The 27,133-nt window shown below is 39.5% G+C and overlaps 1 protein-coding gene across 1 annotated transcript in view; it reads left to right on the top strand.

Moving 5' to 3' along the window:
• Nucleotides 1-24,291, top strand: part of GABRB2 (gamma-aminobutyric acid type A receptor subunit beta2) — a 264,157-nt gene extending 239,866 nt beyond the window's left edge. Inside the window, exon 10 of the mRNA XM_061149482.1 lies at nucleotides 23,897-24,291. Within this exon, the coding sequence (XP_061005465.1) occupies nucleotides 23,897-24,244 (348 nt within the window). The 3' untranslated portion in view covers nucleotides 24,245-24,291. The remainder of the gene's footprint in view (nucleotides 1-23,896) is intronic.
• Nucleotides 24,292-27,133: the final 2,842 nt, after the last annotated feature.

Below are 27,133 nucleotides of genomic sequence, written 5' to 3'. Positions count from 1 at the left end.
AATCCAAGAGACCTGAGAAATACTTTTAGAAACCATATGAAAAGTTAGAAACATTTCCATAGCTTTTCTGTATAAAGAGTATATAAATAATAATTAAAAATATAAATGGAAAGGAAGAACAGACCCTTTTCCCAAAATGTATTTAAGGAAAGAAAACTTTGTTTAAAAATAACTGATTTTTTTTTTAAGGTAGCATTTTAAAGGAATCAGTTCTTTCTGAAATAGGCTGAGTGTAGTGTAATCTCAATGGGCTTCATTTTGGGGTTTTGTTTTTTCAATGGTTTGTTTTAGAAATTTGAAACAGTAATTTTAAAGTTTGTTTCAAAGAAAGGTATATAGGAAGACTCAGAAAAATGGAAAAGAATAGCTCTACTAGAAATTTAAATAAATTACAAAACCACAGTGATTAATGTAGTATAGCACTGAGTCAGTGTTGTATAAATAAACAGTATGAAGATGAGTTAGAAATATAATAAAGTTCTTAATAAAAGTATCATTTCACATCTTGGATACGTGTGACTTATTTAATAAACAGTAGTGACAACTGATGACCATTTGGGGATGTTTAAATATAGTACCATTTAACTAACCCACCCCTTACTCTAGATTGTAGATGTATCTAAGATCTATTTGTTTTTAAAGAGGCAAAGGTAAAAATCATGTATAAACATTTTAATAAACATGTTCAAAGTAAAGCAAGGCAGAAAATCCAGAATCTAGAAAAGAATAATATTTTGACCTTGTAAAACACTTAATGTATATACTTTTCTTTCTCTCTTACCATTCTTATTAAGTAAATTTTCTCTTTCTATAATGAAATTTTTAATCTTCTTTCTGATTATATTTTAAAGTACATGATTTTCATTTACATAATAGCTAAAAAGAGAAAGTAAAAACCATCTGAATCTCGCCCTTGTTCCCTGAGAGGGGAAAAAACAATGTTTTGAAGTGATTTTTATGCATCTATTACATGTCTTTGTGGTTCTATATGAACAGATCCTCTTCCTCACTTGCCCTTCAGAAATATTGATTATTGATTGCTCTTTGAAATTTATTATTGGTTTATCTTATTTTAACTTATATTTCTCATATTTCTTAAGCAACTGAGTAACTTTTCATATATTTATGTGCTATTTGAATTGGCTTCCTGTGAATTGTCTATGATTATTCTTATCTATTTTCCTTTGTTTTCAGTTTCTAGAGTTCTAAGTATAATAATTAATATTATAATTATATTATAATAATTAATTGTCCATTTATTCATATGTTACATTGCAGATATTTTTCCCAAGCTCTTGTTCATGCCATAATGTTTTTTTATTTTTGTATGGCTTAACTATTATACTTTTATAATTTCTAAGTTTCCTGGGATGGATATAAATTCCCATTGAAACTCTAGGTTAGACATATGGTCTTCTAAATTTTTCTGAAAGTGTTTTGTTTTATACTTAATTGATTGTTTCAGCCTGAATAATATATTATTAGTAGTATAAGATAATGGTCAACTATGTATATATTTCCCAGACACAACATGAGTAGCACAATCATTATTGCATTATTTTGATTTTGTATTTTGTTTTTTAGTGGCTACTTTTGGAGGATATAAGCTAATAGGAATACTTCTGTTTTTCACTTTATATCTTTCTATATTGTTTAAACTGTTACAATGAGTATATATTACTTTAAAATTTAAGAAAGCGTTATGTGTGTGTATGTATACATATTCTTATCTGATTTGCCAGTATGATCCTATGATCTCCTATAATCCTTTATTATATTCTCGCTCTCACATGCAGACAAGCTCACCATACCTTCCACATCCATATATATACACACACACACACACCACACACATTTCCTACTTTTTCCAATACTTCATATATTACTTAATCAGATTGACTCAAGGTAATTACATATAAATAACACATGTTCATTTCTAATGGTTATTCCTTATATTCTAACAACAACTGCTGTCAGAAAGGAAAAGAGAGAGAAGACAGACAGGAAGAGCAGGGCCCAGAGTGCATAGTAATTGCTCTGGGAGCATCCAAGCCCATGCCCTCCTGCTTTCTTGTCGATGCTGTGACCAGAGATTCAAGATTCCAGTGACACAGTTAGAGACCTCAGATATTTTTCCCAGGCTTGGATGTACCCGTAGCAACAATGTTCACAGCTTCCTGCAAATATAGCTCCCCATCAAAAACCAGTGATTTTCTAGCAGCGCAGTGGACTGAACCTCAGGAAACTCCGCACTCAAGTTTCACCGCTGACACTGAAGCCGTGTCTGTAGTGTCAGAGGAGTCACCCTGTCTTATAAAACAAGGGCGTGGTCTCCAAGCTCTCCTCCACCTTAAAAATCACATAGTTTCAGAATGTTTCCTGAACATTCTGGCCTGAAATTCATTAGTTCCATAGCTGGCTTTCAGTTAAACCTATTATCATTTATTTTGCCACAAGCAATTGCTTACTAATTTAAAATTTACGGATACTTACACAGAGTACATATCAGGCTCTGTGGTTAAAAACCATTGTCTTTAAAACAAGTTTCCTTTTGAAAACAGTGTGGAAAATATTTATAAGGAGAAATATTATAAAATAACTTTCCTGGACTAGGAACAACTAAAAGTACTTTAGGTCCAGCTCCTGTTCTAGAAATTACTCATCTAAAAAGGTGTATTTCTTATATTGACTTAATTAGGATGTACATTAAATAGTGAAAGTGGTTCACATAGTAAAGAATCTTCCTGAAATGCAGGAAACCCAGGTTTGAGCCCTGGGTTGGGAAGATCCCCTGAAGAAGGGAATGGTAACCCATTCCAGTATTCTTGCCTGGAGAATTCCATGGACAGAGGAGCCTGGTGGGCTTCAGTCCATGAGGTTGCCAAGAGTCAGACACAACTGGGCAACTAACACTTTCACTTTTTCACAAAGTAGTAAATAACCAATGAGGCAGGTCCATTAGATGATGATAATGTACCCCAATGGAATATTTATACTTTTTCAATGTGCTTCCTGTGGTACCTCATTTAATTATCTCAAAAATCACCAGAAGCACAGAGGCTAGATATAATCCCCATTCTGTAGATGAGAAAATGTGGCACACCTGGAAAGCCATCATCAGTGAAAAATTGCCAGGACCAAAGCCCCTTGAGTCTTCCTGTCATGTTCTTTGTTACTGCAAGGTGAGTTTCCCTGTGAATTCCCTCTGACTCAGTGAACCTGGTCATCTCCTGTCCTGCAAGGATGCAGACACTTACTATGATTTATTTCCTGTCAATTAGACATTTTCCTAGAGTGAGAATCATTCCCAAGGAATTAAATTTTGGAAAATACTTACTCTATCAGAATGCCCAGGTCACCATTAACTAAGACTTAATCAATACCATAAAAAGTTCATATATAACACTCTGTAACTTTTCACAGTACACAGTAATACTTTAGCTCTTTGAGTTCTCTGTTCCATTCTAGAATTTGAAATAGGACACTGTTATGTTACCTTGTTATATCAGTGCTGGAAATCAAGCCCACTTTGCAGTGTGTTATTAAAAGTCTTTCCAGAGCAGCATGCACTAGTTTTCAGTTTTTAAAGCAGATTCACTTATTAAAGCACCCTGAAGTTGGTATGATACTATAAGTATTTAATTTCTTTTCTGATTTATAAATACCCATCAATAAATGTTCAGTTGATAGAAATCTCAGATTCTAGGGAATAAACTAACAGTCCTAGTACCATGAATACAACTATTACTGAGAAAACTTTGGAAAGATTATGAGCTGTTGAGAAAGAGTAAGAAAACTGAGTGTTCCATGGAAAGCTTGGGGAATCAAGCACTGGCATTAAATTTTTATTAACCATATCTCTATTAATATTAAATTATTTTGTTAGAAAAAAAATACTGCTGTACCTCCAGCAGCCCTGTGTTCCTAAAGAAATTGGGAATATTTTATAGCCTCTTCTGAGAAGAGGTTTGCAGGGTTGCTTGATGCTTGTTTAATTTTGGCAAACAGCACCTGGGGAGACATAACCAAAATGGACCCTGACATCATTTTGAAAACTCCCCCAGCAATAAACAAGCTGTCTCTTTGCCTCTCAACATTTCCGCTAGCTTCTGCTGCAGAAAGTGTCTGGGAACTGGACTGGCTTCAAGGGCACCGTAGCTGGCTTTCTCCAGTCAGTCACAGGATGCTTGCCTTGACTCCCTACAGGGAGGGAAGCACCTCTGAGTTACGGAGGCCACGCCTGCTAACCCCTGAGAGTGCACTGAAGTGAGAAGTCCTCAACAGTGAAAACTGCTTTAGAGCATTGCAAATTTCCCTGGCCCACCCTCAGCCCAGGACCACAGGATTGCTTTCAGTTCAGCACTTTCAAACGTTGGTCCCCCGAAGTCAAAGCCATGGCTTTCAGCTCCATTCTGCTCCTGTCGTTGTAGACAGCTGCAAAATAGCATTCAGTTTCTCATAAGTAACACAGATTTGGAAAGAACATTACAAATGTGTTGATCATTTAGCAAGTACTTCGCCAGGTACTGCTCTTGGAGGGTAGTCTGATGGTGAAGAGCATGGGCAGACATAGCTTAGTCACTTATACTTGATTTTGGATTTGAGACAGTTCTTAGTTCAAGCCCCAGAGCTGTCACTTACTAGCTCTGTGAGTAAGGGAAAGCAGTCTGAGCCTCAGTTTCCTCAATTGTAAATTGGAGATGTCAGTTCTACCCTCAAAAGATGGTTTTAAGGATTGTGGAGGCACATGGAAAGTGCTTGACTGGGTGAGAGTCAGTGTTAGACGGCAGTAACTGTGATGTGATTTGGGCCATAAAAGGGCTCACAAGCACCGTTCTTGCTTGGTCTGCTGGAGAGTCTACTGCTTGTATAATATTCCTCCAAATTGTACAAGGTAATTTCAGAATGAATAGAACATGGCATAGATGACACATCCCACTAAATTTCAGAGGAGAGAGGTGTCACGTTCTGATGCCTGTTCAGGAGAAACGTCACAGAGTGAAAGGTGCACTCCGTCTCAAAAGGAGCAAGGAGCAGTTCTTCCCTGACAGCCTCTACAGCTATGGTATAATAAGAATAGTTGAACCCTTGAAACAATATTGAAGGATCCTCTTATTTTATAAATGACAAAACTGATACCCAGAGAGGGGGAGTGACAAGTCCAAGGACACACAGCAATTTACTAACAGAGACCCCAGTTCTTGAGCATAACCTGCCCATTGCACAGCGCTGCTTTTCATTCCTTGATTTGACAATAGTGATAGTTTGACCTACATCCTTACTCAGTCTCTCACATTGTTCCAACTAAGCTCTCAGAAAAGTTGATAAACAGGAAATCATTCTGGTCCATGGGAAAAAGTTTTTTACCTGCTCTAGCTACTGTGTAACCTGGAGCAAGATATTCCCCCATCTGAACTACTACTAATGTCTTCTCAAAGTTTATATTTGCCAAGAGCTTACAGGTGCTCTAGTTCAATTATCCCTGACCATCCCCTGCCCCATAGCAGCATTTTATAGGGACTTATCCATAGAACACAACATTGGAATCACTAATACTCTAATAGTGCTGATCCTCAGCCCCATCACTGGAATTACTAAATCAGCAATTCTGGCAGCCTGAGAATTTAAAGTGTAGCCAGCTGCCCAGACGATTCTGATGCTCATAACGTTTGAAGCTTGCTGATCTACTGGTAGGTCACTTCAGTTGTGTCTGACTGTACGACCCCATAGACGGCAGCCCACCAGGCTCCGCCATCCCTGGGCAAGAACACTGGAGTGCGTTGCCATTTCCTTCTCCAGTGCATGAAAGTGAAAAGTGAAAGTGAAGTCGCTCAGTTGTGTCTGACTCTTAGCAGCCTCATGGACTGCAGCCTACCAGGCTCCTCCGTCCATGGGATTTTCCAGGCAAGAGTACTGGAGTGGGGTGCCATTGCCTTCTCCAGCTGATATACTAGGTGCTCTTTAATTCTCTAAAATCCTACTAAAGACGAAAGTGGAGGCCTAGAAAGAGGTAACATATTCAGTCACATAGCTCACACAGTGGCTCAAATGGTAAAGAATCTGCCTGCAATGTGGGAGGCCCAGGGTTGGAAAGATCCCCTGGAGAAAGGAATGGCAACCCACTCCAGTATTCTTGCCTGGAGAATTCCATGGACAGAGAAGCCTGGAGGACTACTGTCTATGGGGTTGCAAAGAGTTGGACACGACTGAGCGACTAACACTTCCAAGAATTTAAATTGTAGCCAGATTCCCAGATGATTCTGATGCTCATGAACGTTTGAAGCCTGCTATGTACGTATGAAGCCTATACTAGGTCCTCATAACCCTTTAAAATTCTACTTTAGACAAAAGGTGAGGCCCAGAGAGAGGTAACATACTCAGGCACACAACTCATAAGTGCAGATTTAGGATTTGAACCCGTGTCTTTTTGTTTGTTTTATTTTTGAGGATTTTCAATATGTGACTCCAAGTCCAGCTAAGGTTTTATTCTTTAGCCAAGCACCCCAGATTGATAGCTGAGCTTGGGGTTCCTCCCTGTTTCTCCAAACTTATAATTTTCTTCATTTCTCAATTTAACCTGCAGCTGATGTTTTGTGAAGTTCAGTCACTTTCATTGTTTATCCTCATCTGCAGATCTCAGAGCTGAGGGTCATCAGGTGTTAAAATGGAACAGAGATGTCTGACAAGGTGGTGTCATATTAAGAGCAATTCTTCTAACAAGAATTGGGTTGTGAGGGTGGCTGGTGCACTGCTCAATTCTCACTGGGGTAATTTATCATGTAACTGGCTAAATGCACAGAAGCCTTCAGGCCGCAGCTGTATGAGGGATGTCTGGCTGAGATGAATGTCAGGGTTTATCTCCAGTTAAGTCTTCCCCTGAGAGTTTAGTCGGTTCCTTGGTTGTGGCTCATTGGACATTCTTAAAGGGGAGCTCAAAAATCATTACTACTTATCTCCTGCACCCCTTTACTGTACAGAGGATGGAAACATCCTTTAACACATTTGGAGAACCATCCTAGCTTCATGGAAAAATTGCCTTTTAAGTTTTGGAAAATCCTACAGTTTTTGACATTTAGAACTTTAAGAGATGAGCTAACCTAGTGCTTCTCAAGTGTGCATAAGCTGGCACTAGTGGTAAAGAACACGCCTGACAATGCAGGAGACCTAAGAGATGGCTGGTTCAATTCCTGGGTTGGGAAGATCCCCTGGAGGACAGGTTGGCAACTCACTCCAGTATTCTGGCCTGGAGAATCCCATGAACAGAGGAACCTGGTAGGCTATAGTCCATAGGGTCTCAAAGAGTCAGACACAACTAAGTGACTGAGCGTGCATGCATGCACACTTCTGGTTAAAGGGCAGATTCTTATTTAGTACATCTAGGTGAGGCTTCAGATTCTACATTTCTAACTGAGTCCTGCTGATGCCAAACCTGCTGATCTCTGGACCATACTTAAAAGCAGGAACCTCACCCAGGGAAGATAAATGAGTTACCTTGAATATCAGACTTGAACAACTAATGATTGCTGTCTTGAGAACTAGACTAAGGATTCCATAGTTGACTCTGGGACCAACTGGTCAATTCTCCAGGCTATCAAAGGCTTCAGAAGAAACCTCACCTTAAAAAAGGTCTCTGGTGTTTTTTTTTTTTTTATTAGCACTTCTTTTTACTTGTAGTTGCATTTTTACAACATTTTCTAATTTCTGAGTTTTTGTTAATTTTTTTTTTTAATTGAGGTATGTTTGATATAACATTGTATTACTTTTCGGTGTACAATGTCATGGTTTGCTATTTGTACTTATTGCAAAAATGATCACCATAGCAAATCCAGTTAATATCTATCACCCTACAAAGTTACATTTTTGTGATGGCTCATTTTTATATGTAGAAACTGAAACCCAGAAATATCAGTGACTTGCTCAGGGTCATATTAGCAGTTAGCGGTAGAGATGGAATAACTTAAATGTATCCTAGATTTCTCTCTCTCAGCTGCAAGTCTTAATCACAGATTACATGTAAAGCTGTTTTAAAATATCTTTCCTCAGTTCTATAGTTGGCAGAATAAGACACAGAGTCCAATATGGAGACAAGAAACCAGGACAAGAAGCTGGCTAGTTAAGCCTGGCTTAACTTCTGAAAAGTTTTGCAACTTTGAGAGAATTTCTCTGTGCCTTGAATTTATTATCCATGAGATGAGGAAGTCCTTGCCTCATCTTTCAGTTTTATTCTGGTATTGTAGAAGGCAATGAGATAACAGATAAGAAACCCATTTGACAAAACATAAGTGACAGATAAGTTGAGGGCATTTTTATTAAATTGCTATAGGATAATAATAAAACTTTTCTCATAGGCTATTGAATTTGGAAATGTAAATATATATATATGTACACACACCTATAAAATATATGCACTTACCATTGTCCTAGGTTCAATTTTATTTAGAATGATTAAAAATTACTATTTGAATTTTATTAATGAGGCCTTTTTGACTTTCTGCTCACTTTAATATATCCAGTTTGTGCAAAGCATGCATAGAAGCATGGAGAAGAGAGAGAGTGAAGAAGGAAGGGAGAAAGAGAGACAGACAGAGAAAGAGGGAGAAAGAGATCAACACAGCCAGCCCAAATCTTTTCAAGGATATCTTCTTTCTGGGCTGCCAGGAACAACAAGGCCCCTTGTTTCTTCATTCATATCTAGAAGGGGAGCTAGGGATGTTTTAAAATATGAAGTTTCCAACAAACCTTTCATTTTTTTTTTTACAATAGCTCAGTTGACTTAGACCTCCCATCCCTGTAGCAGTGCCTGGCAATGGGAGGGAAAATACCAAGACTGGTTTGGCAGTCAGGCCCACATCTAAAACAGGAAAACAGTCTCTACTCTCTGTTAAAAGGGTAGGGTAGCTTCAACTACAACATCCACTGCAAGGGGTTAATGAGAAAATATAAAGAATTTGCTTTACCTGCCTATACAATTCAGTGAATTGACGTCTCCTCTCCCACTTGTGGAATTTTAAAGTTATAAATACCATCGCAGTGGTGACCTTTTGTTACATACCCAATTGTGTGCCGGTTGTGATGGTCAACTCCTTAAATATCTTACCACAGTCTTTAAACAAACCACAGGGTGTAGCTTCATTTCAAAGATGAGTTGATGGCTACATTTTAAAGATGAGGGCATTGAGGCTCAGCTCAGCTGTGGAGCTTGCCCTAGGTCACACAGCTAATTAATAGAGAAGCTGGAATTCAAAGCTGATTCAAAAACCCTTGTCTTCAAGACTTAATTATGTAGATGTTCTTATCTACACTGCAATTTAAAATGCTGTGTACAAAGATGATCTTCAAAATGTACTTTCATATTATCACTATCATTATAATGAAACTCTCTTTGTAGATGCATTTAACTTGGAGAAAAAGAGATTTATTTCCCATAAATTGATGAAGCTGTAAATAAATCTGAAAACTTAGTTGTGCTGATGGGTGCAGGATCTCCCTTCCCCACCTTTGACTGATCCTGTTGGCAAATAACAAAATGGAATGTTTGAGTTACCTCTTGCCTCTGCCCACTATAAGGACAAGGAACCAAGCAAGGTCTCCACAGTAAGTGTTGGGGAGAAATATTATTTGCACTTTCTTTTCTCAGGCCTGTGAATAGTGAGGTTTCAACTTTTTAGACACTTTGCTGGAAGACTGAAACTAGAAGATTTGGTCAACAAGCTGTTGCAAAGAGAAGCACAGCTGTACCAATACATTCATGTGTGTCGTAAAGAGTGATGAAGCAAATGCTGTGTGTCACCCTCTCTCACCACTTCCAAGGCTGTTTAAGTTGGGAACTGGTTTGACGCTACTGGTTTAGTGTCGCAGGGGCTTCTCCTGGTCATGATAAAGTAGAAGTTCAGTTCCTTCCCCTGCTTACTTTTATTATAATTAAAGTTACTATTCCTTGAGTTTTTCAAATAGGGTATTGTTTTAGGTGCTTTTATCTCATTTCATCCTCATGTGTGTGCATGCATGCTAAGTCGCTCGAGTTGTGTCTTAATCTTTGCATCACTGTGGACTCTCTCATCTGTCTGTGGGATTCTCCAGGCAAGAATACTGGAGTGGGTTTCCATTTCCTTCTCCAAGGAATCTTCCCAACCCAGGGATCAAATCTGCATCTCTGTGTCTCCTGCATTGGCAAGCAGATTCTTTACCAATAGCGCCACCTGGGAAACCACCATCCTTCAGTTCAGTTCAGTTCAGTTGCTCAGTCGTATCTGACTCTTTGCGACCCCATGAATCGCAACACGCCAGGCCTCCCCATCCATCACCAACTTCCGGAGTTTACTCAAACCCATGTCCATCGAGTTGGTGGTGCCATCCAGCCATCTCATCCTCTCTTGTCCCCTTCTCCTTCTGCCCCCGATCCCTCCCAGCATCAGGGTCTTTTCCAATGAGTCAACTCTCCGCAATCCTTACAACCTCCCAATAGGGAAGATAATGTTATCCCCCTTTTTTTTCTTGTTGTTCTAATCTTTTAAAAAGCTTTTTATTTTGTATTGAAGTGAAGTGAAGTGAAAGTCTCTCTGTTGTGTCTGACTCTTTGCAACCCCATGGACTATACAGTCCATGGAATTCTCCAGGCCAGAATACTGGAATGGGTAGCTGTTCCTTTCTCCAGGGTATCTTCCCAGCCCAGGGATTAAACCCAGGTCTCCCACATTGCAGGTGGATTCTTTACCAGCTGAGCCATGCAGAAAGCCCAAGAATACTTGAGTGAGTAGCCTATCTTATCTCAACTGATCTTCCCAACCCAGGAATCGAACCAGAGTCTCTTGCATTGCAGGCAAATTCTTTACCAACTATCAGGGAAGCCCATTTTGTACTAGGGTATAGCCAATTAACAATTTTGTGACCTTGCCTTTAACCCAGTCTGCTTTTAACCCAAGCAGCCTGGTTTCAGAGTCCCTGTCACCTCAGCCCAAATAAAAGCGAATGCTTACAGGTATGCCCTGAGAGTTCCTCTGTGTGTGTGTGTGTGTATGCATGCAGTCAGTTGTGTCCAACTCTTTGTGACCTCATGGACTGTGGCCCACCAGGCTCCTCTGTCAAGAATTCCTACAGTCTGGAATTAAAGAGTTTGGGTGTTTGTAGCAGCTTATTTTAAAATCTAACCTCTGGTTTCACCGCGTGGCTCTTCCTACAATGCAGCCACACAAAGTGAGGAGGAACGGTCCAGAGAGAAAAGATAAGACCCAGCAGATAACTGGGTACCCACTGGATGGAGTGTTTTGTGGACCTAGAGGCCTCTGTCTGCTTTTCCACGTCCTCTCCTCGGGCCTGGGCGGCGGTGTCCCCTCTGACCCCTTCCTCCTGGAGGCGCAGGGCGGCCTTCCTTCCTCCGCCTCCTCTCTGTCCTCAGGCCACCCTCTCTGACCCGCCATGCCACAGGCCTGTTCTCTCACTGCTCCTACACCTCCGCAGCGCGTGTCCATGTTTCCTAAATGGCTCGAAACAAGAGGGGATTTCACTCTTTCAGGGGGACATATCATGGGTCCCAGTGTCCCGTCTGTCTTAAGTGGATTAACTCACACTTGGTTCAAATCCCAGTCCTTTATTACTTGTTGGCATTCTTTCAGGAGTGACTGACAGTAACCTGAGCTTGCACATCTCTGAAGGGAGCATTCATCAGAGCACCCACCTCAGATGACGGTGGGGAGCAAAAGGTGCCCTCACCCGTGTGGGGTGCTCGGAGAGTGGAAGGTGCACTGTGTCTGGTCTGTGCTTACTTGCTCAGACGCATCTGATTCTCTGTGGCCCCATGGACCATAGACCTCCAGGCTCCTTGTCCATGGGATTCACCGAGCAGGAATACTGGAGTGGGTTACCATGCCTGCTTCCCGGGGATTTTCCCGCCACAGGGATTGAACCTGTGTCTCCTGCATCTCCTGCATTGGCAGGTGGATTCTTTATCACTGCACCAGCAGGAAAGCCCTGAAGGTACACTCAATCCTGCCTAATGGGGTTATCTGCTAATTCAACAGATACTTCCTGAATCCCTACCAGACGTGTTCCTGGCTTCACAGAGACCACATCTTAAAAGGATGCACCTTAAACAAGTATCTAGAGAAATAATGTATAACTATAAATGTAAATAAGAACAGTGAGGAAAGTGTCTATGTTGCTGTGAGACCATATGTCAGAGGACCTGACAGACTGAGGTTTGATCAAAGAAGACTCCCTGATGGAAGGAACATTTGAACTGAGGTCTGCAAGATACATAAGTGTGAGGAAGGATGAATAGGAATTCCCAATGAGGAGGAGAAAAGGGCAACAGAGGATGAGATGGTTGGATGGCATCACCTACTCAGTGGACATGAGTTTCAGCAGGCTCCAGGAGATGGTGAAGGACAGGGAAGCCTGGCGTGCTGCAGCCCGTGGGGTTGCAAAGAGTCGGATGCAGCTTAGCAACTGAACAACAGCGACAACTCCCAATTACCTGTTGAAGCAAATATTAGAAATCCTTTGGTCCTGTTCAAACAGCTATATAGTATTCAGTATCATAATGTTCTAGTGAGAAATCTGTGCTTATAAATGCTTTTGTTTTAAGTAGATATTTGCCTTTTCCTTATTCGTTGAAAGGCATTTGTTCTGTAATCTATAATGACAACTCTTAGCGTCATTTATTTCGCCTTTGTTGTATATAGTGGATGCTTGCTTATAGGTATTTACTTTATGTCATCATCATTGTATTAGTTTTTTAAATTACTATTGAGTTACTTTTCACCAGTGCATTTTTTCCCCCAGTGCATTCTTTTAAAATGCATCTACTAGATCCATTGCTGGTTATGAGTAAACATGTGTCTAAACTCCCCTTCACAGGATTTAGTAATCAGTGTGAATCCATGCACCCATGCCATCAGCCTGTCTTTATTCAAGAGATCCATTTCAGCACCACCCCCATGCCCCCTGCCATTCAATAGCCGAATGTAATTCTAAATCCGCGGAAGCAAAGGTCACTGGCTATGTTCCTGCATCTCTGTAGAGTTGTACGCGCTGCTTCTTTCTGTTGCCCTTTTGTTATAGTCACAGGAATCCAGCCCATATGGTCTGCATTAGGTCAGCTTTCTGTTCTTAGCCAAATTAAATAAAAAACAATAAGAGGCAGTGGGTAAGACACTGTGGAAGGGGTGTTTCTGATATATGTGAGTGGAACTGATTATACCACAGATGGGGTTTTGAAGTGTGTAGTATGATTCTCTTTTTGAGTCCATAGCTTCCAGGGGAAAGGAACTTTCAGGCTTTTAGATGCTTTAAAACTTTGGCTCCTTGTTTAAAGAGGACAGAAACCAAACCCTAACTTCTTTGCTTTTTGGCTGAAAGCTAGAAGCAGATTATAATTCCTCTCTGACCCAGAACGGAGACTATGGGAGATTTTGTATGTTCAAACCTATCCTCATTAGCTAATGGGACAAGCTTGGCATCAGTTTCAAAACCTAGGGCCAAGAGGAAGGCATGAGTCTCCCAATGACCTGGGATGATTTGGATTACAACCTTTAAGTCAGTCATGGTGGCTCAGATGGTGAAAAATCTGCCTGCAATGCAGGAGACCCAGGTTCAATCCTTTTGGAAGAGCCCCTGAGAAGGGCATGGCAACCCACTCCAATATCCTTGCTTAGGAAATGCTATGGACAGAGGAGCCTTGTGGGCTACCGTTCATGGAGCCACGGAGAGTCAAACCGAGTAACACTTTCACAACCTGCCCTTAAGTCTTGAAACTTGACCTGATCATCTACCACATTTATTACTCACTGTCCTGAGTTTTAGAATATTATGAAGAGGAGGGGTGTGTGTCTGGAAAATACACCCCTTTTTCCTCTCAGTGATGTGTGTGTGTAAAGCCGCAGGGGAAAATTTTCCTCCTCTTCTGCTAAAGTTTACCCCTAATTCCCCTCCCTCTACACCTGTGCCTTATAAACACTTGACTGTGATGTTTCCAGCCTTGTGGAAAGAAAGCAAATGTCCTCTATGGTATTACTTTAAAATGTATTGGAAATTGTGAATTACCAGTTACGTGGTATGTATAAAAATCTCTAACAAGTCATCATACATAATGCTTTGAGTCGTATGAACCAGCTAATGAAAAGATTAGATCAATCGTCCCTCTCCAGCTTGGGACTTGAGTCAATAATTCAGATGAAAATTGAACTAGAATGAGCCTTTGCCTCTCAGGATATAAGCTCCTGGGTGTTAAAACTTCTGCAAGTTATCAGAATTAAGTATGCAGATTTTCACATCTACCTTCAAAATGTGTGAAAAGAGGACTTTGAACTTAAAGTGAGTTCATTGTCAAACCTGGCTCCGTTCCACAGAGCCTGAGGATCTGTAATAATTTAAAGTGAGACCCTCCTTTGGAAGAAAGGAAGGTCCATTAAAAGTATAGATTGTTAGTATAGTTTTCTTCACTTTTTCCTCCTTCTGGGGATTTCTGTATGACCCCAATCTTTTAAATTTTTTTCCATACAATTACAATGACTCCTGGCTTTCAACTTTATTTAAAAGTAGAAGCTTATACTTGGTTAAGTTAAGAAGTAGAACCCAGAAAGAATTCTACCAACCTTCTAAAAAAGTATTCAGTTCATCATATATTTTATTATGTTTTATTATTATTAAATGTAGCAATTCAAATGTACTGTCAGGAATCCCAGATGACCCAGTGGTTAAGACTTGGGGCTTTCACTGCCATGGGCCTGGATTCAGTCCCTAGTTGGGGAACTAAAATCCTGCAAGCCTCGTGGCACAACAAATAATAGCAATAATAATAAAGTGGCCTCCCCAGCAGATGCTTTAAAAACAAACAAACAAAAACAGACAAATGCACTCTCATTTCCCCCAAATTTAGCATTCATCCTCCTGTCTCCATTATTTTAAAAATCAGTGATCTGTGAATTACATATCATTCTTGATGTTGATGTTCAGTCGCTCAGTTGTGTCTGACTCTTTGCCACCCCATGGACTGCAGGACTCCAGGCTTCCCTTGTCCTTCACTGTCTCCCGGAGTTTGTGGAAACTCATATCCATTGAGTCCGTGATGCCATCCAACCTGCTGTCGCCCCCTTGTCCTCCTGCCCTTAATTCTTTTCCAGTGAATTCCACACAAGTTAACACATAACTGGAAAGTAATAATTTTTCAAGAGAAATTAATTTGATTCTGTGAGGATAAAAAGAATGGAAGAGATTAAACTACAGAAATTAGGAAGGCTACTTTAGTTCCCGCACAAAGAAATACTGCAGAATTTGCCACAACAAGATCTCACATGGTTAGGAAAGGAACACTAGCCCGATATCAAGAGCACAGTTTACAAGGGAGCTCTGACGCAGGCTTTTTTCTAGGCGAATTTTCCTTATTCATTAGTCCTATTTTATGCCACATGTTTTTTGTTTTTGTTTTTAAAGCAGTTAAAGCAGTTGGTAATTATAGATTAAATAGAACTGAAAGGCAATTTTTTAATACATTAAATCTGTAAGGAATTTAATGCAGCAGCTTGTGGACTGAACCCTTAGATGTGATTTTGACCCCTGAAATAATCTTTAAAATTTTGAAATTAAATGTCCTTCAGGCAAGCCTGTGTTTTTATAGTCTAGTAAACTATACTAGGGCCGACTTCTTCCCATTCTCCATTACAACTATTTCATGCTTTGATATGACTTCCCTAGCGGATTTGAATGTGTGATCCTGGGCTTAGTCTAACCCTCTCAGTAATTCAATTCAGCAAGTTTTATTTTAAGTACTTGTTTTGTATCAACTGTAGTGGTCAGCATTAGGGACACATAAGCAGCATGCCCATGCTTGCCATCATGAGGGAAACAAGGGTTCAGGGAGATTGTAGCAAGAGGATTGACCCAGGTGGAAGAAATTAGAAAGGACATCCCTAAATCCACCTAGATTTTCTGGAAGAGCATCGAGGCCTAGGGTAAGCCAGGATTAGAACCAGCTGGTTCTAACTCTGCTGGGAGGGTTGAAAGGGGCAGAGACCCACATAAGGGGCTTAGAAAGAGGGGGAGCCTTAGTCCGCTGGACAGCCCAGGCTTGTTGAGTGTCTTTTTACAGCTGACCTTGTATTAGTCATAACCTTTTATAGAAGTCATAACCTTTTATAAAAGTCATAACCTTTTATAAAAGGTTTCTCTTCTGGGGTCCTTTGGAGAGAAGAGTCTTACTCTTCTCTTTCTGTGCCCAAGGTCTAACCCTACTTCTAAAAGCTTCACTATCACCTGAAACAACAACTCAAAACCTCACCGTGCTCACTTGGTTTATCCACTTGTCCAGATGGATTATTTTGGTATGTGACTGAGGCAGAATCTTTCCACCTTATGAAAACTATAAAAACTCAACCAAGTGACTGATCCATAAAGAAGAAATGTGTTAATGTGATTCCTTAACAAAGTATCAGTCTGCTAAGTAATCCTCAAGATGGGTGCTCCCATGATCTACCCATGAGAATTTAAATACTGAAACTCAAAACAACAGCTAAGTTGCTCATATCTTAGTGCCACCAGTGATCACTTTATAAGTATTTTACCATGTAGTGAAAATATTTAGTAGGAAAAACAAGGTTTGAGTCTACAAACATAAATTTGAATGGTTGTTTTACCACTTAACTACCCACGAACTTCAGCATTTTGGTGGGAAAGGTTTACAAAATGCTCCTAACACAAACTTCTCATGGTGTGGTTGTGAGATTTCAAATACAGTAGCATCTTCAGAGGAAAAAAGACAATAAAAAGAATCTCAGCCCTTTTATTTTTCTACTAGCTTTCATTAAAAATGATCATCCTTCATGTACAGACTGCTATATTTAAAATGGGTAACCTAAAATGGATAACCAGCAGAGACCTACGGTATAACACATTGAGCTCTGCTTAGTGTTATGTGACAGCCTGGATGGGAGGGGCGTTTGGGAGAGACTAGATATATGTATATGTATGACTGAGTCCCTTCGCATTCACTTGAAACGATCAAAACGTTGTTATTCATCTATACCCCAATACAAAATAAAAAGTTCAAAACAAATTTTTTTAAAGATCATCCTTCTGAAACTACCTGGTATTTCAGCAGTGTTCTCGTATTATTTATATTCCAGTTGTAAGCTCCGTATCTGGTTACTGTTTCTCTTTTTGCTTCAATAGAGGAATTTGAAAAGTCAAAGATATTGGCCTTCGCTTGCCCTCTTGGAATCTCCATTTCATATTCTAGTTGGGTAAATTTGCTTTCACCTCTTAGAAGGCTGAGTGCAGGCTAGGTAGTTTCAGAGCATTTTTCCTTTGGAAAGAGTGCTTTGGACATTCCCAGGTGGCTTAACAGTTCATTGCTTTAGCATTTAAAGTTATTCAGTCACAGTGTCAATTCATGGAAGATAAAACAAGGTTTCCTACCCACACATTAGTCAAAGTAATTGAAAATACCAGAGTTAGGATTTCTTGGATTTTTTTTTCCAATTTCTTACTCTTCTTTGAGTGATATGAATGCTGAACTAGGATCTAAAATACCCCCATTGTACTTCTCAAGATAAACATGTGATGCCATTGGATCACTGAGGGTTGCAGTTTGCATGTCTATATAAAACAGTAGGACAAGGGCATCTCTCCAGAAGATACAGCTATCACTGACAAACGGTCCAGGAGAGGAAGCAGCAAACCTGAAACCAGTCCTGAAACTAGCTTATTTTATAAAAATTAAGGTCCTCTCTTCATTGTTTAATGCAATATCTTTTAAGCAAAATGGAACTGTTAACTAAATGTGTTTCTTTTCTTTTTGGAAAAAAATGTTGGAATGGGGAATGAGAAGAAGGAAAAGAAAACCTCCTAATCCAAGTGTTTAACATGAATTTGCCATTGTTAGAACCACCCATGCATGGGTCAGTCTGAAACAGAAGTGCATCTCTCTCTAACTAGTAGAACAGCTGAACGATCAATGTGAAAATGGCCCTCGTTCACAGGGGGTCATTCATAGGAGAGTCCAGAATGCTGGTGCAAATAAATTAGTCTGTTTCCCAAAATCTCAGCATTTCATTCTTGATGGAGAAGCACCATAATTCCAAGTAAAGCATAATTTCAAGAGCAGATTGCTGAATGGGTAACAGAAGAGTTTTTTGTTGTTGTTGTTTTATTGGTGTTCGAGTACTTAATAGGGCCTCTCCCAAAACCCTTGTGTCAGGAATGGACACTTGTGAGTTAAAAGTTGACTCTAGAAAGCAAGTAGTATAGACCCTTGGATAAAAGCAAGACCTGCAGCTAGCTTCTTGCAAATGTAGTTTATCTATATAAAATGTCAATTTATTCATCAGTCTCTCTCTCTCTCATCTGTTTTCCTTCATATATTTTTGGTCTCCTTTTCTCTGTTGTTTTAATTACCATCAGCAGTATTCTCATGGCTGTTTAAATCAGTAAAAATTACAAGACAAAACAGATAACCAGTATTTTGTTATGTTTTCCAGAGCAATAGAGATTGTTCCATGGCCTTTCTGATAAGTTAAAGGGGAACTATCTTTTGTTTATGTTCTAACCAAAAAAAGGGATGATTTAGTGATTTCTCTCATGTCTCCACTGCTCAAGAGAAAGGCAATTAGGACGATCATTTGGGCAAGGCTGGAGAAGATGGGGAGAAGATTCGTTTTTTAAAAAAGATTAGCTAAATTCATGTGACAGTTGCTATTCCTTCCATTTTATGAAATCTCATTACCTAAGTACAACCTGATACAGGTTCCAAGACTGAACTTATAATTGAAGAAAAGTGTCAAGATAAGCAATTGTATAGTCTTGTCAGTAGGAACAGGAACATTGGAACAAACAGATTAAATGTTAAATGTACTACTTTAACTGCAACTGTAGACAAATCACTAACTAGCCCTAATTCTCAATCTCCTTACTTTTAAAATGAGACTGTTAATAATAACTCCCTTGTTACATTATTGTCAAGATCATTATAACACAGCCAGTCTACTCTTGGATGTATATCCAAAAAAAACCCATAAGTTCGAAAAGACCCAGCAGCAGGGTCTTTTCAGATGAGTCAGCTCTTCGCATGAGGTGGCCAAAGTAATGGAGTTTCAGCTTCAGCATCAGTCCTTCCAATGAACACCCAAGACTGATCTCCTTTAGGATGGACTGGTTGGATCTCCTTGCAGTCCAAGGGACTATGAGATGAGTGCAATTGTGCAGTAGTTTTAGCATTCTTGGCATTGCCTTTCTTTGGGATTGGAATGAAAACTGACCTTTTCCAGTTTGGTGGCCACTGTGGAGTTTTCAGAATTTGCTGACATATTGAGTGCAGCACTTTCACAGCATCATCTTTTAGGATTTGAAATAGCCCAACTGGAATTCCATCACCTCCACTAGCTTCCTAAGACTTGACTTCACATTCCAGGATGTCTGGATCTTGTTGAGTGATCACACCATCATGATTTCTGGGTCGTGAAGATCTTTTTTATACAGTTTTTCTGTGTATCCTTGCCACTTCTTCTTAATATCTTCTGCTTCTGTTAGGTACATACCATTTCTGTCCTTTATTGAACCTGTCTTTGCATGAAATGTTCCCTTGATATCTCTAATTTTCTTGAAGAGATCTCTAGTCTTTCCCATTCTATTGTTTTCCTCTATTTCTTTGCATTGATTGCTGAGGAAGGCTTTCTTATCTCTCCTTGATATTCTTTGGAACTTTGCAATCAAATGGGTGTATCTTTCCTTTTCTCCTTTGCCTTTCACTTCTCTTCTTTTCACAGCTATTTGTAAGGCCTCCTCAGACAGCCATTTTGCTTTTTTGCATTTCTTTTTCTTGGGGATGGTCTTGAAAGTTGTGTGAAGTTGTGTCAGACAATGCCTGTCTGTAGTGAATAATGAACAGAAGTTTCATGTGTTCTCTCAGTGGTAAGGACTGTGGTTAGAACTTCAGCTTTTTCACTGTTTCCCAAGGTGTCTGCTGCCACTTTATTTGGTCATGTCCTTCTGCTGCAGTCCAGCACGCTAGTAGTTTTCCAAATGTGAACCCCAGACCAGCATCACCTCATCACCTGGGAACTTTTTAGAAATGCAGATTATTGAGCCTCATCCCATACTTACTAACTGAGGAATTCTGGGAGGGGGGTGCCAAGAGATGTGTGTTTTAACAAGACTTCCCAGGGAATTCTGAGGTGCATTAAAGTTTGGGAGCCACTAAAATAGCCTCTACCAACCCACCAAACCATTACCTGAGTCTCACTTCCCTGATTAATTTGGGAGATGCTGGAGGCAGCATGGAATTTTATTGCATTGAGATAATCATCAACAGACAAGAATTATTACACTATTTTATTACTTACAAGTACTAAGATTTTAATTAACTCACTTCATTTTCCTGAACTTGTTTCCTGCCCTGTAAAATGGAAATACAGCATATTCTGCAATTCTCAAAAAAACAAACCAAAAAAAAAAAAAAAAAAACATAAAAAACCTCAATCAGCAGTCACCTTCCAAAAACAAGTATTTCAAAAAGAAAAAAAGGAAAGATAATAGTTGTTCAATTTCACATGCATAATTTGAAAGTTATTTTTCTTTTATTTAAACAATGTGCATATCAAGTCACTTCAGTCATGTCCAATTCTTTGCATCCCTATGGATTGTAGCCCACCAAGCTCTTCTGTCCATGGGATTCTCTAGTCAAGAATACTGGAGTAGGTTGCCATGCCCTTCTCCAGGGGATCTTCCCGACCCAGGGATCAAACCTGTATCTCTGTCTCCTGCATTGGCAGGTGGGTTCTTTACCACTAGTGCCATCCAGAGTAAATAAAGTCTATAGATTACTAATAGAACCTCAACAAAATCAATTAAAAAGCCTTTCCCCCTTTACCATTTGAGTTACATATAAAAGCCTGTTGAAACACATATAAAAAGCCTTCACTTTTGACCTTTGCTGCTAACACAGTTCATATCCTTTGAAGGAAAACAGACAAGGGGGAAAAAAAGTGTAGCCAGTTGACCAGCCAGCCACCAAACCCAGCAGCCCCTAGATGCTTTCGGTCCTAGCCAGAAGGATTAAAACCCAACACTTCTGCGTACTGAAGATTATATTACTGTAACAGATTTCCTTAATTTCAATTTGAGTTGTGAAACATCCTTTTTACAGGTGTAACATCAGTAATATATTTCCTGCCCTGCCTATATTATAGGGTTGTTGAGATGCATAAAGATGAATCATATCTCAGTTACAATTATTTGGGTCTTAAGTAATAGAAAACCCAACTCATGCTGTCTTATACAAAAAAGCGAGAGGGAGAGAGAGAGAGAGAGAGAGGTGTATTATCTTGTTTAGTATCAGCAAATCAGGCATACCAGATACAGACACTCTCAGCAGGTCATGGATTCTCTGTGTCTCCCAGTGTTGGCTTGTTTTCAAGTTAGGATCACCTCTTGCATCTGGAGCATCTCAACAAATTCATTAGACTCAGGGCCACATACTTCTGAGTACAAACCCAGTGGTAATGTTTGAGAGTCTTTAGTATGCCCACCTGAAGGCTCATGACATGCCATTGGTTCTGAAATGGGCGTGTGTCTGAAACAATCACTTTGTCAGGATTGCTCTGCTTGACTCCAGCCACATCAGAAGCACAGTAACTGAGAGAGGGGAAGTGGTGGTTCCTTAAATAGAATTGCTGGTGGGGCTGTTGAAGGTTCAAATCACAGATGTTTATATAATTGACAGTGTTACAGTTAATAGGACTTTACATTAGTTCTAGTCTTTAGTGATGTATTTAAATCAAGATGCTTATCTACATCCTCATTAAGGACATTTTGCAAGCCTCCAGGTACCTGCCCCTGCCCTGCACTGAGAAGGTCTTCTTTTATGAGTGTAGAGGGCTATAGGGGGATGGGGCTGTTTCTGTTCCTTAGCATGGCATAATGAGAGAGACCTGATTCCAGTTCTTGTTCTGTCACCTATTCACTGGGTAAATTTGTGTTAATTTCTCAACCTCTCTTAGCCTTATTTTCTGAGCTTGAGATACATGCTGATCCCACTGGACTATTGGAAAAGTCAATATGTAAATTATTCAGCCTTAGCTACTAGATAGGGGAGCCTGGAGGACTACTGTCCATGGGGTCATCATAAAAGAGTTGGACAGGACTTAGGGACTAAACAACAATAAGCTACTAGGTACTGCTCACTAAATTTCCTTCTCATGCATAAAAATGGGACATCTGTCAAAAAAGTGGTCCAGGGTACCATGGGAAATTATTCCATATCTCAGATGCCTGAGCCTGCTGCTCTAGCAAGAGACCTGTATAAATAGAGGTGGAAGCCTTCGAGCAGGAAAGGGACTCAAGAGGTATAGTCCCATGCAGTTCCCATCTTCACAGTGGTGTTGTAGATTAAATCATCTTATTGATGATGCAGGAAGACATTGAGTTGTAAGTGTCATAAAATGAATTCCATTCAATCAGCATTTATTTCTTGAGTTCTCACAATTTTCTTTCCTTGTTTTTTCTTTTTCTTTTTGTATCATATTTATATGAAAAGATGGATGTTAGCTTAACCTATTGTGGTAGTCATTTCATAATATATATAAATTGAACTATCATGCTGTGCACCTTAAAATTATACAGTGATATGTATCAATTATTTCTCAATAAAACTGAAACAAAATAAAATATACAAAAATTAATTAGAAAAAATATTGGCAGTAGATACATTTCAAATATTTACCAAAATAAATATCCTGTATTATTAATAATAGCTTGTTGTGGTTAGGTTTTATTATCTATGTAGCAATGGAGGCCTCTTAAAAATAAGACACACACATTTTCCCATCTCAACAGAACAAAAAGCATTACATAATCATTTAATTTTGGAGAATCATGATTGCAGTATTCATCCTTTACTTTTAGACTTGCTAAGAAGAAATAATCCAAGAGAAAAAAGGGTCACCCTGTCAGCACAGACCCCTTAATTCTACTCCCTGGGCCCAGAATTCAGCTCAGTACAGACAGTTCGTGTCCAACTCTTCCCTGGCAAGTCACCTCGCTCACCCCTTGACCACCCACACCACCCATAGTCTGTTCAACTGTTATTTTCAAGTTCCTTGTTGTCTTGAATTCTCTTGCATTTTGGCAAGTCATGTGTTTCTTGCATTGTTGTTGTTCAAAATTCTTCCTTTACCCTATTTATATTGACACTGAAAATTTAAGGTGACACCTTGTACCTGTGGGCGTTAAAAAGCATCAGTTAAATGAGGTTACATAAAAATGTTTCTGCTGTGTATATCAAGTGCTTAATATATGTTACCTACTACTTTTAGTTCTGGTTTTATCATGAATTCATCTGTCATTAGGTTTCTATTGTGAGCACAATTTAGTAATTCACCCCTTAATACTATTTCATCCCTAGTTCAGTTTAATTTTTTAGGTATTTTTAATCAAGACTGTAAATTATTTAAAGGGGGAGGTCATGCTTCCCATTTCTCTGCATGCTGTATGTGGAAATCATGAAAATGGTACTGCTGCTGCTGCTGCTAAGTCGCTTCAGTTGTGTCCGACTCTGTGCGACCCCATAGACGGCAGCCCACCAGGCTCCTCTGTCCCTGGGATTCTCCAGGCAAGAGTACTGGAGTGGAGTTGCCATTTCCTTCTCCAACACATGCTGGCAACAATCTATTATATCATTACATCATCACAGCCATCCTCATGGAGTGGATTATTATACCATTTAGTAGATGAAGAAACTGAAACTCAGAGTTTATAGCGGCAGAACCACAGTTCAAATTTAGAGCATGTGGACATAAAGCCAGTTCTCTTAATCATGAATATCCAAACTACATATCATAGCGCCTTGTGTAAAAATCACCAGTAAAGGCTTTCTGTTTTGAAAGTCTCGTTTGTTTCTTTCCCCTTGCAGATGGACCCCCATGAGAACATCTTACTGAGCACTCTTGAGATAAAAAATGAAATGGCCACCTCCGAGGCTGTGATGGGACTTGGAGATCCAAGGAGCACAATGCTGGCCTATGATGCCTCCAGCATCCAGTATCGGAAAGCCGGGTTGCCCAGGCATAGTTTTGGCCGAAATGCCCTGGAACGGCACGTGGCACAGAAGAAAAGCCGCCTGCGGAGACGTGCCTCCCAACTGAAAATCACCATTCCCGACTTGACTGATGTGAATGCCATAGATCGGTGGTCCCGCATATTCTTCCCAGTGGTTTTCTCCTTCTTCAACATCGTCTACTGGCTTTATTATGTGAACTAAAACATAGCCTCCGTGGGAAGCAAGGACTAGATTCCTCCTCAAACCAGTTGTACAGCCTGACATAGAACTTGGAAAACATATCAATCCAGGACAAAAGTGATGCTAAAATACCTTAGTTGCTGGCCTATCCTGTGGTCCAATTCATACCATTTGGGTTGCTTCTGCTAAGTCATGAAAATGCTAAGGTCCTTGGGGTTTTCCAGTTAAAATGCAAGTGATTTGTACACATGCTGGCAAGACTGAGTCTGTGTTCCACCTTCTCTGCTTAGTACACAGCCTATATGGAGGGGAATAATTTAGATGATATTCCAGAAGGCTCGATAGAGTCATCAGTCATCTCGCCAAGATGTGGTCATATCCAGATACTCCCCATCTTTGTTCTTAAGGTTGTCATGTGATCTGCCATGCCATGCAAGCATGCTTACTGAAGACGGCCTCTGCCTGTCTTATTAAGGTGATACTGGTGCCACAAGAAGTTAATTCCCACTGGATACTAGAAGATTCTTGTGTAATTCAAACAAGATAGGGAGAGTCAAGACAGAGACTCAGGAAACCAGTTTGGCCAGGCCATGTTTGCTTGAGCTTGGGAATCAACACTGACATCTTCCATTTTGACATTTAGAGACGGGGAGACTTGTAAACATTATCATGCCTGGTGGCCAAAAGAAATTTTTCTCAAATGCTATTTCTGAGGCAGTTAAAAATAAGAGTTAATAACCCAGAACAGAGTGGAAAATTCAGAGACAACAGTAGTAACGAAATTAAAGCACGCAAGCAGCTTGACCCTTAGCCCATTACAAGCATGTGGTCCATACACACTGTGTTCAGTGGAGAAGGTAGAGTGAGAGAGATTTCTTTCCGTCCAAACTCACAAGCTTTTGAGAGCATGCCTGAAGAAGTTTTTATAGTGTACCTGATCAAGAGACCACCCCTAAACAGAAATGTTAGCAGAATTAGAAGCATCTTAGGTTACACTGGGAGTGTTTCCAATATATGAATATAAAGCACAGACAGAGCTAGCAAACAAGATGCTTTTCTCTGATTTTACATTTTCCTGCAGTTTATTTCTGAATTTAATAGGGTATTTCAAAGGGAAGGTTTGTTCATTTCTTTAGCAGGCTTAATGGTCTTTTCCAACTTTTCTTGCTTCTGAAATTCTGATTACATTCTTAAGAGACAGACAGTAAGTCTTTGGAGAGATTTTAAGAGAACTGTATTTTTATGTACAATGAAGTTCACCTTTGTCTTTCATGGCAAACAGTACTCGAGAGATTACGTGCACAAGTAGGTTTAGTTGTTGATTTGGGGAGTTTGATTTTTCTAGGGTGCTTTCATTGTGTGTGTTGCAGTCTGCCTAATCAAATAGTCATGGAAAATAGAACAACAAAGCCACATTACATGGTCAATGTTATGAGCCTCAGTTGATATTGCAGAAAAATATATAGCTGATAATCAGGCAGGCATGATGTATTATTTTTATTCAATTTTTAAATTATGTCATTGTGCTTCTTTCTATACTAATTGGATACATGCATTCATATATTGGACAAAGAGAAAAGAATAAGCTCATATATTTTATTTCTATCAATGTGAGGTTCATATTTTGCCTTTCTCAGAGGAAATAGTGAATTCCTCACTTTTCCTTAGAGTTAGATTTGATTGAAACTTTTCTTGGAGGATGACTTTGCTATTTCTATTTAAAAAAAACAAGCACTTCTTTTTAGAGTAACATCCCTAATTGTGCATAGTAGCTAAGGCCAGTTATCCATCTATGGATAAATGTATGTTTTCTTTCCCTGATGATTCAGCAGCTTAGAATACGATGGAGTCCTGCTGCCTTTCTATTCTTCACTATCAGAGAAAAAAAAAAGTTTAGCATCTTTCTGAATTTGTCCCCCAGATAGGATGGTATTTTTTTTTCACCAGCATAGGGAGCTCTGGCCCTTATTTTTTTGTTTATACACTTGAACACCTCTGAGCATGATCTTTGGGCAGAATCCAACTGACACGTTGCCCATGGGGGCTCAGAGCAGAGATTCCTCGAGTTTCTCCAGGGACACACTTTCCCCTGGGCAGTCATTTTGGGACATCACACTAATAAAAGTGCCTGCCCCTTGTCACTAGGGGTTAAAGTTTGAGTAGCATATATCAAGAAGGAGCATATTGATAACTCAGGTTCACAACTCCAAAATGCCATTCTGGAAAGGTTTTTCTAGAGACAACTCAGAGCTCCAGCCGAGAAGTGGTTCTTATCTACAATTACCATAAAAGCCATAAAAGTCCTTGATATTGTCATAAGATTCCAACAAAATTTTGATGTCCAGGAAAGTCAACATAGAAATCTAGATCAAAGTGGACAGAAGAAGCAACTTAGCAGCGTGAGCTTCTAAAGCATATGACCAGTGATTCATTTCTGACCACAGTGTTAAGAAAAATCTTGGGGAAAGGAAAAAGATGGGACACTGAAACAGAAACCCTAGAGTGAAATCCATTGATTGGCATTTAGTAACCATGTAGGTAGAAAAACCTGACTCATCCCACCCAGAGATAACAGTAGATACAGAATTTATTCTTAAATGATTGTTTTATTGTAGTTGAACTGAATTTTAGTTACCAGATTGGGGGAGGGGAAGGGAAGGGAGCTAGATCTTTGTCTTCAAAACAGACCAGTCAGCTTGGCATGCAGGACCACAAAAGTATGTTTTGGCAATTCTGATACAGCATTACTATCAGTGTATACATATATGTATAGTTTTTCTTTTGATTATGAAATAGCCAGATAGCCAGCAATTAAGGTGTTTTTCATCTCTGTGAAATTCATAGGCAAATTCTGACTCTAAAAGGCACACTCTCAATGAAATCTTTGATCTCAATCTGTATATATATATA

Source organism: Dama dama, chromosome 9, assembly GCF_033118175.1.
Source record: "Dama dama isolate Ldn47 chromosome 9, ASM3311817v1, whole genome shotgun sequence".
Taxonomy (NCBI): domain Eukaryota; kingdom Metazoa; phylum Chordata; class Mammalia; order Artiodactyla; family Cervidae; genus Dama; species Dama dama.
The sequence above is the reverse complement of the archived record's forward strand: the minus strand, read 5'-3'. Positions and strand labels throughout refer to the sequence as shown.